The sequence below is a fragment of the Ornithorhynchus anatinus genome, chromosome X3, assembly GCF_004115215.2.
Source record: "Ornithorhynchus anatinus isolate Pmale09 chromosome X3, mOrnAna1.pri.v4, whole genome shotgun sequence".
Lineage (NCBI taxonomy): Eukaryota > Metazoa > Chordata > Mammalia > Monotremata > Ornithorhynchidae > Ornithorhynchus > Ornithorhynchus anatinus.
Window position 1 is genome coordinate 28,236,969 of NC_041751.1, and position 12,233 is coordinate 28,249,201.

General features: G+C 38.8%; 1 protein-coding gene and 1 non-coding gene across 3 annotated transcripts in view; one reads left to right on the forward strand and one right to left on the reverse strand.

Moving 5' to 3' along the window:
• Positions 1-12,233, forward strand: part of FBXL17 (F-box and leucine rich repeat protein 17) — a 390,787-nt gene that overhangs the window by 252,667 nt on the left and 125,887 nt on the right. For both annotated transcript variants that reach the window (XR_003755671.2, XM_029053886.2), the window contains exon 7: positions 2,853-2,929. Coding sequence is in view for 1 of the 2 variants with exons in the window: in XM_029053886.2 (XP_028909719.1) it covers positions 2,853-2,929 (77 nt within the window). In the remaining variant the exon portion in view is untranslated. The remainder of the gene's footprint in view (positions 1-2,852; positions 2,930-12,233) is intronic.
• On the reverse strand, positions 6,049-6,186 carry LOC114807752. Its single transcript, XR_003755826.1, has one exon. It is a non-coding gene; the product is annotated as a small nucleolar RNA SNORA7 (small nucleolar RNA).

The following is a 12,233-nucleotide window of genomic DNA, read 5'->3' on the forward strand; positions in this document are numbered from 1 at the left end:
TTGTCAGTTTTCCCCTTGAGTATTGTAATGATCTTTACAGTGGCCATTCATGATTGCTGGATCCACTCTTGGGCTCTTCTCTCACTCATTTCTGATAGGCAGATAAACCTGACCTGGTGGTTCCTAATTAGATTTATTTTTGTAAATGTATATTTACATATTCTTATATTTATGCATGTATATATATGGTATGTATTAAATGCTTACTCTTATATAGTTTTCATATAGAATCTTGATGGTGTTCTCCTGTATAAATCTAGGTTCTTGTCTTCCACAAAGCATCATTTGATTTGGTACAGTGAAATCAATTTGTGTTGCTTCTCATTCCCTGGCTCCTATCTTTGGCTTTTCTGGGTCAAGTGATTGCATTTGATATAAGTGAAACTCAAATAGAGTGCTGATCACTTAGTCTGCAGTTAATAGGAGTAATAGAAATTTTAGTTTTTGTGAAGCGTTTACTCTGTCCTAAGCACTGGGATAAATACAAGATTATGTATAGGTATGTACAGAAGTGCTGAGGGAGGATGAATAAAAGGAGCAGTTCAGGGCAATGCAGAAGGGAGCGGAAGAAAAAGAAGAGGGCTTAATCAGGGAAGGCCTCTTGGAGGAGATGTCCCTTTGAAGTGAGGGGGAGAGTAATTGTCTGTCAGATATAAGAGGGGAGGGCGTTCCAGGCCAGAGGCAGGATGTGGGAGAGAGGTCTGCGGTGAGAAAGATGAGATCAAGGTACAGTGTTGTCATCTTTAAGCTGTAAGCTCATTATAGGCAGGGAATGTGTCTGTTTATTGTTCTCTTGTACTCTCCCAAGCACTTAGTACAGTGCTTTGCACACAGTAAGCGCTCAATAAATGCAATTGAATGAATTAGAGGAGCGAAGTGTGTGGCCTGGGTTATATAGTAGGATAGTAGCAGGTGAGGTAGGAGGGGGCAAGGTGATTGAGTATTTTAAATCTGATGGTAAGGAGTTTCTGTTCGGTGCGGAGGTGGCTGGGCAACCACTGGAGATTCTTGAGGAGTGGGGAAACATGGACTGAGCGCTTTTGTAGAAAAGTGATCCAAGCAGCAGAGTGAAGTATGGACTGGAGTCGGGAAGAGACAGGAGGCAGGGGAGGTCAGCAAGGAGGCTGATGCAGTATTCAGGTCATGATAGACCTGAAGCAGCGTGATGCAGTGGAAAGAGCATGGGCTTTGGAGTCAGGACTCATGAGTTCGAATCCCAGCTCTGCCACTTGTCAGCTGTGTGACTGTGGGCAAGTCACTTAACTTCTCTGTGCCTCAGTTCCCTCATCTGTAAAATGGGGATGAAGACTGTGAGCCCCACGTGGGACAACCTGATTCCCCTGTGTTTACCCCAGCGCTTAGAACAGTGCTCTGCACATAGTAAGCGCTTAACAAATACCAACATTATTATGATAGGATACGTGCTTGGATTAATGTGGTAGAAGTTTGGATGGAGAGGAAAGGATGGAGTTTAGCGATGTTTTTGAAAGTTGAACTGACAGGATTTGGTGATACATCGAATACATTGGTTGAATGAAAGAGTGGAGTCAAGGATAATGCCAAGGTTACGGGCTTGTGAGACAGGAAGAGTGGTGGTGTTGTCTGAAGTGATGGGAAAATATCAAATAGCTGGATTCTTACTATGTAGAAAAAAGTTAATATTTTGGGCTTTTTCTCTTTGTTTAACAGATGAATAAAAATTGAGGAAGTGAATGAATATATTGAGAGGGGTTTGTGTGTGGTGTTAACTACAGTTGGTTTAAATAGTTTAAGGTCTTGGGCCACAAAAACAGTGACTATTTATAAAGTTGATTTTGTGCTTCAGTTAACCAGAGGGGTTAATATTGAAAAAGTTATTCGAAGCCAGTACCCAATTATAGAAGCAGCGTGGCTCAGTAAAAAGAGCCCGGGCTTGGGAGTCAGAGGTCATGGGTTCGAATCCCGGCTCTGCCACTTGTCAGCTGTGTGACTGTGGGCAAGTCACTTAACTTCTCTGTGCCTCAGTTACCTCATCTGTAAAATGGGCATGAAGACTGTGAGCCTCACATGGGACAACCTGATTACCTTGTATCTACCCCAGCGCTTAGAACAGTGTTCTGCACATAGTAAGCACTTAACAAATACCAACATTATTATTATTAAACTATCTTAAGTTAAAAGACAGAAAATCTTATATTTGCCATAAGACACCTAATCAGTTTCATTGGCAAGTTGGAAAAGATGAGAATGACCGATGTACAAAAGGCTCAGAATTTTAGGAAAACAAAACAAGCAAATTTTTCCATCCTGTTACATGACTTCATTTATTCACTCCAATCCATTCAAACTTTCATGTCCTTAATACATTTCTAGCATTTAGAAAATGTTTATATTGCCATACCAGTGTTTCTGGAGCTTGTTATCTAGAAATGATCTAAAAAGCTTAAACATTATAAGCTGCACTCTTGGTGATTGGACACATGACACAAAATATTGTTTTCCAACCAAAATTAATCCTTTCATGTTCCAAGTACATTAATGCCAGAAAGATGTGATATAAAATACAACTTTATAGCATATGGATCTTTTTCATTTAAAAAAACTGTATTTTTCTAGTTTTCCAGCTCTTTAGTTTATAATAGGCAAAGTACTCATCAATGCATCTAATTGAAATCATATGAGGATTGTAGCACTTGATTTTAAAAGATACCAATAATACATTCTCTCGAAGCAGCTTAAAAGATGTTTGAGGAAAGAAAATAGTACTTGGTCATCCATCAGCCCTGACCTCTTTTTATGGTAGTAGGAGAAAAGTCCTTCTTAATTTAACACAAAAAGCCTTACTGTAATTTTCCTTTTTTTGTTCGTTGCAGGTGTGTGGAAGTCATTGCTAAAGAAGGACTTAAGTTGAAAGAGCTGTACTTGGTGTCCTGTAAAATCACTGACTATGGTATGTAGTAAAACATGATTTTCTCATCTCTTCTCAAAAAAGAAAATTAGAAAATGTGCAACTCTTTTTTTAAAAAAAACCTTTGGGTCCTTTTAAAATAGACACATTTCAGGTAAAGAATTTAAATAATTGATTCTATTAAATAGAAGCATGGTCAGATTAATTGGTAAAAATGAAGGTGAAATATTGCCTTCAAATGCCCTGTGGATAATTTGCTTTTTTCATTGGTCACTTATGGGAGAAAATTTAGGAGATGCAGACATTGAATTTGCATATCAGGACAATTACAAAATAGCACTTATTGACAAAATGAACACATACAATATTCTATGCTGGGATTGATTTGATTTGTTCAGTTAATGTCATCAGACAAACTACCTCTTGTGGTTCCCAAGGAAGAGATTTAAAGGAGTTTATTGTTTTGTCAATATTTGTAGTGGGGCACCTTCATTTTTATATCTACCCAAGGACATGTGCAGTGGATTGTCAGGAGTTTATTTGCTCTCTCTCAAAGAAGGGAAGTCTGGAAAGCACTATAAAATATGTGTGGTATTGCGCTAATCTTAAACCTGTAGTAAATTTAAAACTTTTAAGCGATTTCTGCGAGTTCGGTTAAAGTAACTTTTGCCTACCTTTTCTGACCTGTTTTGCCCTCTTTTAATACAGATTTCAGAGATATTTAAAATCTTCAGTCGCTCTAAGAGCTGTAAACTGGCTTTTCAAAGTCTTCCTCACATTTGTGTTAATTACCCAGGGAATTTGATATATAATAGTGAGGAAAACAGTGTTGAAAATGCAGCAGCTTGCAGCTCAGTTTGCTCCAGGATTATGGGGAGTGCTTGGCACCTTGTCCTATACACGGATGTATGCCAGGGCTTGGGTTGAGTAAGGTAGTCCTAGACTAGAGCCTGACTGCTTCCTTCGCTATAGAAGGTGCTATCCTTACCATGCTGAGGAAAAGAGGGGCAAGATAGCTGCATCACTTAAGTGGAGAGGATATGGGCTGTTATCACATGCTCAGTGTATATCAGTCCCAGCTACAAGTCCAAACAGAGGCAGGACAGCTGGAAGCCCTTCTGTTTATGGCATTCTTTGTCTGGCACAATAAGGAGATGATGAATAATGAGAAGATGATGATGATAATGACAATAATTAAGATAGTGTTTACATCTCTATTATCAAAATTCCATTCCATCCGTATGTTGGTTATATGTATTGGTGATGGTAAAATCATTATTTTTAGGCTAAATTAATATCATAAAAAGCTTTTTTTTTTCTTTTTAGTGGGCAGCAGCTTTCCAGTATCATAAATAAAGGTGGTGTGGATTATTATATAGTGCTTGCTGAAACAAAAATCTGTAAGAGGTCCATTAATAATGACAATGATAATAATGGTGGTACTTGTTAAGCGCTTACTAAGGCACTGTACGAAGTGCTGGGGTGGTTACAAGAAAATCAAGTTGAACACAGTCCCTGTCCCATGTAGGGCTCACAGTCTCAATCCCCATTTTACAGAAGAGGTAACTGAGGCATAGAGAAGTTAAGTGACTTGACCAAGGTCACACAGCAGAAAAATGGCAGAGCTTGAATTGGAACCCATGACCTTCTGACTCCCAGGTCCATGTTCTATCCACTACACCTTGCTGCTTCTCGAAAGTTTATTAAACAGGTTTTTATGGATTCTAAGTGATTACCGTAGAAAAAACTTTGAATCCTGGTAGGGGAAAAAATGATATAAGGGAGTAAATTGGTAGAAATTCAAGACTTGTCCTCAGGAAAATACTGCTGATTTATTAGAAGTCATTCCAAGAGGATTCTTTTAATATGAGAAAATAGGGGAATTAAGAGATTAGTGTTAATTGTTGACCCATAACTAATGCTTAATCTAGAGACAGATGGGTGAAATAATTAAATGTGCTCTAAAATCCTTCAATGTGAAATATGAGATTCATCAGTGTGTAATACCTTAATTTGCTTTTGACAATTGACTCTACTAGAAAGATAAGGTAAATAATTGCCAGAACCAGTGTTCTGTGATAATTCTGAATATCTTCCTTCATCTAAAGTCAAGAAGATGTTGAAAACCCACTGCTGTGACAGTTCTGAACAACATAAGTGGCCTGATTTTTTTTTTCCCCCAAATTGTTAGGGAGGCAACTTCTAATCCTATCAACTGATTTAATATATATTTGTATATTATTTATTTCTGCAGCTACAGTTCTCTAAAAATGCCTAACATTTTATGGACTGATGTAAATTCCTGCTCCATGGTTATAAGAATACTTTACCTCTTCTTAACTTCTCCCTTCTCTCTTTCACACTGTGTTCTGGTTTCCAAGACCCAGGGTAGGGCCCAGATACAGAAATAAAACTACAGCAAAGTCTTTTCAAGGACCTAAGGGTAAACAGTATTCTTTCCACTTATCTTTGACCTTATGTGCATGTGGCTCCCTTTGCCGGTGTTGCTGTATACATCTCTCTGTGTCTCGCTTGCTTGTGTTCCCTTTCCTTATTTCTCTGGCTAGATCTCTCTCTCCTCCTGCATTTCTCCCTCATCTTTTATATTGGAAAGAACATTCTTATCCATTCTCCTCCTTGTTCATCTGAGCCAAAGAAAGCTTGGAATGCCTTAGGTGTATTGGACTCGCAAGTGGTTTCCTGAGAATCTGATGGAGTTGTCCAACAACGTGCACCTAGAAATCCTAAATGTCTTATAGACTGTTAGAGTACATACTAACACACTCCATATCAGGATTCTAGTCCCGGTGTGATTGCTTCAGTTAATCATTTTCACTGTTTTAGTAGCAGTAATGGACTTTATTGAGCACCTACTGAGTGCAATGCACTCTACTAAGCCCTTGTTTCTAATGATATTAAGCAATAATAGTCTTGTCTGGTCTTATGCTGTCGAGTAGTCTCCAACCCATAGCGACTCCGTGGACACATCTCTCCCAGATGCATCCCACTCTCCATCCGCAATCATTCTGTCAGTGTATCCATAGAGTTTTCTTGTTAAAAATATGGAAGTGGTTTACCATTGCCTTCTTCCACGCAGTAAACTTGAGTCTCCGCCCTCGACTCTCTCCCATGCCATTACTGCCCATCACGGGTGAGTTTTGACTTGTAGCACATTGCCTTCCACCCACTAGCCACTTGCCAAGCTAGGAATGGAATGGGTATGCCTCTGCTTGACTCTCCCTTCTGTAGCTGAGGCTGGTAGAGTACTGGAAACTCTCCAGGTGCAGTTCTGAGAGGGATAGTAGAAAGTGAAGAACAGGAAACTAAGGCAGAAGCAAAAAGGATCAGCAGAAGTTAATATTCTTCATAGAAAGTAAACAAAAGCTATTATAACTCCGGTTGTACTGGCATGGTTAGTGTTGAGGTAAACCTTTCTGTCTTAGCTTTCCAAGAATTTAAAGCTCATGTGTAAAAAGTTCTCTTTTGGTTACTACTTTATAAATAAATGAAACCTTAGCCTGAGGGTGAATATTTTCTGGTATTGATTTTTTTTCCCCTTTAAATGTAAGAACCTCTTATGGCTGTTAAAAATAAAATAACACATCTAAGTTATTTTTTTTCTTTTCCAAGTTAGGATTTTTATCCTTTTAAACTGGTGTCATTTAAAAATGGACTCTGGAGCTACAGTGCAAATTTAGAGTCTTAAAGCGTTATAAGAATTTGACTTGTGATTAAAATCAACATAAACCCTAGATTACTCATGGTGTGTCTGTACAGAATATCCTAAAAAGCCCTACCTTTTCAACAGTGAGTATCCTACATCACTACCATGCAGAAAGAAGTAAACCCACTATTTTATTTACAAAAACCATGTGAAAACCAAGCATTGACTATTGACAGTTTCCCTTCAGATAGAAGAAAAAAGGGAGCTGGGAATATAAATGTAAATTGGAGTTCTGAGAGGCTGATTGATTCCTGGCTTGGGAAAAATAGGCCTGGGTTTCCTGAGCCGACTCCTGATTGAAGTGTACAACTCTATCACTCCAGCCCCCAATGCCATTCCTCTAAGGAGGAACTCAAGAGCAAGTGGACCTCTGAATTTCTTGACTTTTCAGGTCTTTTTATAACTCAATAATATTTATTGAGTGCTTACTATGTGCAGAGCACTGTACTAAGTAAGCACTTGTGAGAGTACAATGAAACATAGTTGACACATTTTCTGCCCAGAGTCTCTAGCTTACTGTCTAAAGAGGGCAACAGGCATTAATATGAAGAAGTAATTTCTAATATAATTTAAAAGATACGGGGCGAGTATCACAAGATGGCTGATTGGAGTTCTTGGTATTTACTGAGTACCCATGGTGTGAAGTGCACAGTACTATGGGGTTTAGGAGAGTACAACACAAAGAAGTAATACAGCCCCTGTCCATGACCCTCTAATGGGTGAGCCAGACCTAAAAATACCTACCCTGAAGTAATCAAAGTAATCAGATATAGAATTGAATAGACACATATAAATATACAAAGCTGAGGATGGGTATAAATATATATACCATCTGAAACTTGAATTATCTTGGTAATTCTTTACCTATATATGTGCAGGAAATGACTGGTGGGTTTTTACTGCTTGGGATGTTGGGATTGAAAGGGTAAAGCTTGTTGGAGGAGTTGAGATTTTAGAAGAGCTTTGAGATGTGGGTCTAACACATTGGGGAAGGAGGGAAGGTGAACTTGAGGAAGAGCAAAGAGAGCAAGTTGGGGAGTAACTGGTGATGAGAGCAGAAATATAAAATGAGCAGAATTGATGGAGAGCCTCAAGGCTAAGCATGAGCCCGTTATTGGGCAGGGATTGTCTCTATCAGTTGCTGAATTGTACATTCCAAGCGCTTAGTACAGTGCTCTGCACATAGTGCTCAATAAATGCTATTGAATGAATGAATGAGGGGTTTTTACTTGCTGCTTGATATGGAGGGAAATGGGAAGTCATTTTAGGGTTTGAAAGAGGGGAAAGATATTTTGCTAGCTGTTCATTCAATAGTATTTATTGAGTGCTTACTATGTGCAGAGCACTGTATTAAGCGCTTGGAATGTACAAATAGGTAACAGGTAGAGACAGTCCCTGCCCTTTGATGGGCTTACAATCTAATCGGGGGAGACGGACAGACAAGAACAATAGCAATAAATAGAATCAAGGCAATAAATAGAATCAAGAAATAGCTGTGTTAGTACAAGAGCAAAAGAAGTCAGGTTTAAAAACCAAAACCGTTGTCTGGAAACATTTTTGAAGATGTCACCCAGACTTCTCTAGGCTCACTGAATTAGGTGATACTTGTTTTAAATACATGTCTGAAAGTAAGCCTTTCGTTGAAACTGGGACGTGTGATCGTACTATTCCGTGACCTTCAAGGATTTGCTTTTCTCCCTTGCACACAAAAGCTTTGATGTAAAATTGAATAACATTTTCTGATTTCCTCTTGCTCATTGTATTGCAAACATATTCAACCTCTCCTCCTTCCTCCCTTCTAGTCATTATGACATTGCTGTGGCAGCACGTAATGGTAGCGCCATTACCCCAGGTGTGTTCTGGGAGAAGTAGCATTGGGTAGTGGATTGCTCATGGGCCTGGGAATCAAAAGGTTATGGGTTCTAATCCCAGGTCCACCTCCTGTCGGCTGTGTGACCCACAAGTCACTTCACTTCTCTGGGTCTCAGTTACCCTCATCTGTAAAATGGGGATTAAGACTATGAGCCCCATGCAGGAGAGGGACTGTGTCTAACCTGATTTGCTTGTATTCACCCCAGCGCTTAGTACAGTGCCCGGCATATGGTAAGTGCTTAACAAATGCCACAATTATTATCACTATTATTATTATTATTCTGGTCTTCTAAGGAAGCATGGATGATGGTGGAATTGCAAAATGCCACCACAGCCAAAGTAATAATGCTTCCATTCAGCAGGGTGGCTCCTCTGAGGGAGTTTGCCCTTGAAATGTTTTCTCCCCTTACACCAGCATGCAGCAAGAAAACGTGTACTCCAATTTAAGGATGGGGGAAATACAGACTCATTTGACCCTTGACTGATAGTCTCATCAGTATCACTCCCGGGCCACATAGAGGAAGAAAGAGCTGAAGGAGCTGAACAAATATGCTGAAAGTCTCTGCGCTATATAAAGACGCAGACATTTCTGAGTGTGATTTCTTCTTTTTATTTTTTTTTCCCCCTGAATGTGAAAGCCAGGAGAGGTTCTGGTGTTTTAACCTCTCTGTTTCTGGTAAAACCTGAACAGTATTTAAATTTAACTTCCTTCAACATTTTTACTACAGACTAGTAAAAACAGCTTGAACTTTTTGCTATATAGAACCTGTGTCAAATTAATTAAGCGGTTGCAAGGATGCATTACTGTAAGACAAGGACAGCGATCACACCTAGACGAGGACAGCTGTCTTTTAAATTGTTCTGCTCAATCTCTAGAGTTTATTGATTTCCTGGCCCCATGGGGTATGTGTTAGTGGGGAATATTTTATAAGCAGCAGTTTTGGGTTTTTTATAGTCTTGGTGCCAGTGAACAGTATTTTGGGTTCTTGAAACACCATAAAAGTGGTCACATACATATTTTGGTGGAAATTGAGAGAAGTATGTATGGGCAGATTAGAAGATTTATAACTCGCACTAGGAGAAGAAGATTTTGGGGGACTTTTCCCTGCTTGACTTATTTGTATAAAAACTAGGAAGATAATGGCCAGTTTCCTCCTCTCCCTTTTTCCGTGTCGTGCATGAAGTGAGTGAATGATCTCAGCTCAGTTTCTCAGAGATATATGTGCCCTTCACAAAACCGCACCATCGTTAGTAGTCTCAGCAGAGAAGCCGAAGATTTAATAACCATGGGAAATGAAAAAGGAAACGTGCACTGTGGTACTCGATAATACTTTGGACAGTACATGGTGAGCGTTCATAAAGGAGACAGGAAAAAAAAGGAAAAGTGCATGAACTGATTTATGTTCTGGAAATTGAAACTATGTATTTCAGCTGTTTGTAGTTTTAATGTTTATATTTATATGTTGATAAATACCAGACACCTTTAGCAAAGCTCACTTGCTCTTTGCAAAAGCTCTATTATTATTTATGAGGTCTCAAGAATATTTACATCCATATGACTAGGTGAAGAAGGGTGAGATTGTATTTTTGAGAGGAAATACCCCTTAAAAGAAGTCAAACCTTCTCAATTCTTTTACATTTGTGTATTTTAAGAATGATCTCACTGGTAGAAGAGGAAAAACACATAATTAACGATTTGTTCTTAGACTTTAGCACAATATGGTACTCTGTAGGATTTTCCCTAGGGCTGTGCTTAGGTGGCGAAGGTGTGTAGAATGATTGAAGTGTATATGCATTTTTGTATTCATTAATGCTGTCTTTCCCAAGTGATGATTTTCAGGTTCTTTCCATATCTTTGTATTCAACTATCTCCTATTTTGCCTAGTACCTCATGCAGTAGAGCACATGGAAGCTGCCAAAGTATAATACAGGTTAGAGACTATTACTTGGGACTTTGCACCTCTTAACTAGGTTATTAAGACAAAGCAGAATCTTAGCCTGAATTTCCAGGTCATTTTTCATAGGCAATTGGACCCTTTCAGAACCGTGATAGGTTAGAGAGGCTTTCCCTCCTTCATTCAGTGTCCTGGGAGATGGCACTCTCACCCTCAGCCCCAGATAGAACCTTGGCCCTGCCTGGCTGATTCTTTTTTGAACTCCACACTAGAAAGAGCAGAGGTCACACAACAGACAAGAGATGGAGTTGGGACTAAAACCCAGGCCCTTTGACTCCCAGGCCTGGGCTCTTTCCACTAGGCCAAACTGCTACTTTTAAAATAGTTGTTGAGCCTTTCTTCACATCATTTGGCTGTCACTCCACATTAGACTCTAAGCTCCATGAGGGCAGGGATCTCATTTTACTTTCCTTGTAGCTCCCCTCAGTGCCTTGCATAAGGTAAAAGCTGAGTAAATACTACTATTATTTCCTTTTCAACTGTTGGATTTAGGTGTCTTTCTCTAGTTTCTCTTCAAGGTGGAGGACTTTTGCCACTCCTGTCTGATATTTTCCCATATATTAGGCCATCCCAGGAGCTTTGAAGTCACAAATATAGGAAATGAGCTGCATTGCTGGGCAGTATAAAACTTACTATTTTTTCTTTCCTTGACAGCAAATTTAATCCCAGTGGCTAGTGAACCTCATTATCTGTGGAGAAGGTTGAATCCATCTATGCTCCTCAGAATATTTCTTCCAAGAGTTCTGTACACTCGTGAAATCAAAGTGTAGTTTTACAAAAATATATTAGATCCAGTATTTTCTCATCTATTTCAGACGCCTAATTGCAAAACTGATCTACAAGGGTAATGATAGTCTTCATGCCTCTCTACTAATGCCCACTCAGTAGCAATTTTTTTCATGCAACCCTATATGGCTGCTTCCAAGTATACCTTAAGTTGTGTTTATATCAGCTTCATCTAAATACTTAATTTAAATATAAATTCCAAGAAATACTTGTCTGTGTAATTGCGCCTCTACCCAATTTGTGTTACTATTTAGCATTTCTGAAGCACTTTTGACTTTCAGAGCACATTTCCATCTTCAGTTAGCTGTTCTCCTAATAGAAGTGTTAAGTAGATAAGGAGGATTATTACAGATGGGAAAAAATTAACCTAAATCACTTAGTAAGAGTAGAACTTGTAGTACTTGACTTTGACTCTTGTACTTAGTGTGCAAGGTATGAAATAATGCAACGTATGTGTCATTATAAAGCATGTAACTATTATTCATTATTCAGCGTTAACAGGGTACTTGACACTGGGCAGAACATAAGGAAAATATGATGCTAACAGAATTGTATCTTTTCTTATATAATGAAATAGTTTACCAATCAGCTCATTTTCATTTTAATGCTTTTTGTACAAAGCCCTGGAAAAACAGGTGTTTGCATTGATGTACCTATGCTCATTCATTTAAAAAAAAATACAAAAATAACACAGGTAAGCATATGAATTTTTAAACAGAGAATGAAGGTATCTTCCAGGAGCTATGTAGTGAGCTCATCATGGGCAGGGATGATTAATAATAATGTAGCCATATTAACAACAGATCTCTTGGAATGGGAAACCCAATCTATATTTTTCAGTAACCAATGGTCATTTCTTCATGATATTGCCTTATCAGGCAGCTGTCAAGAAATTGTGCATGGCCAGGAAAAGTAACTAAGTTTTATCTGATGCAAATGACTCAGTAATTTACTTGTAGCAAAACAAGTGGAAAGAGTACAGGACTAGTAGTCAGGAGACTTGGGTTCT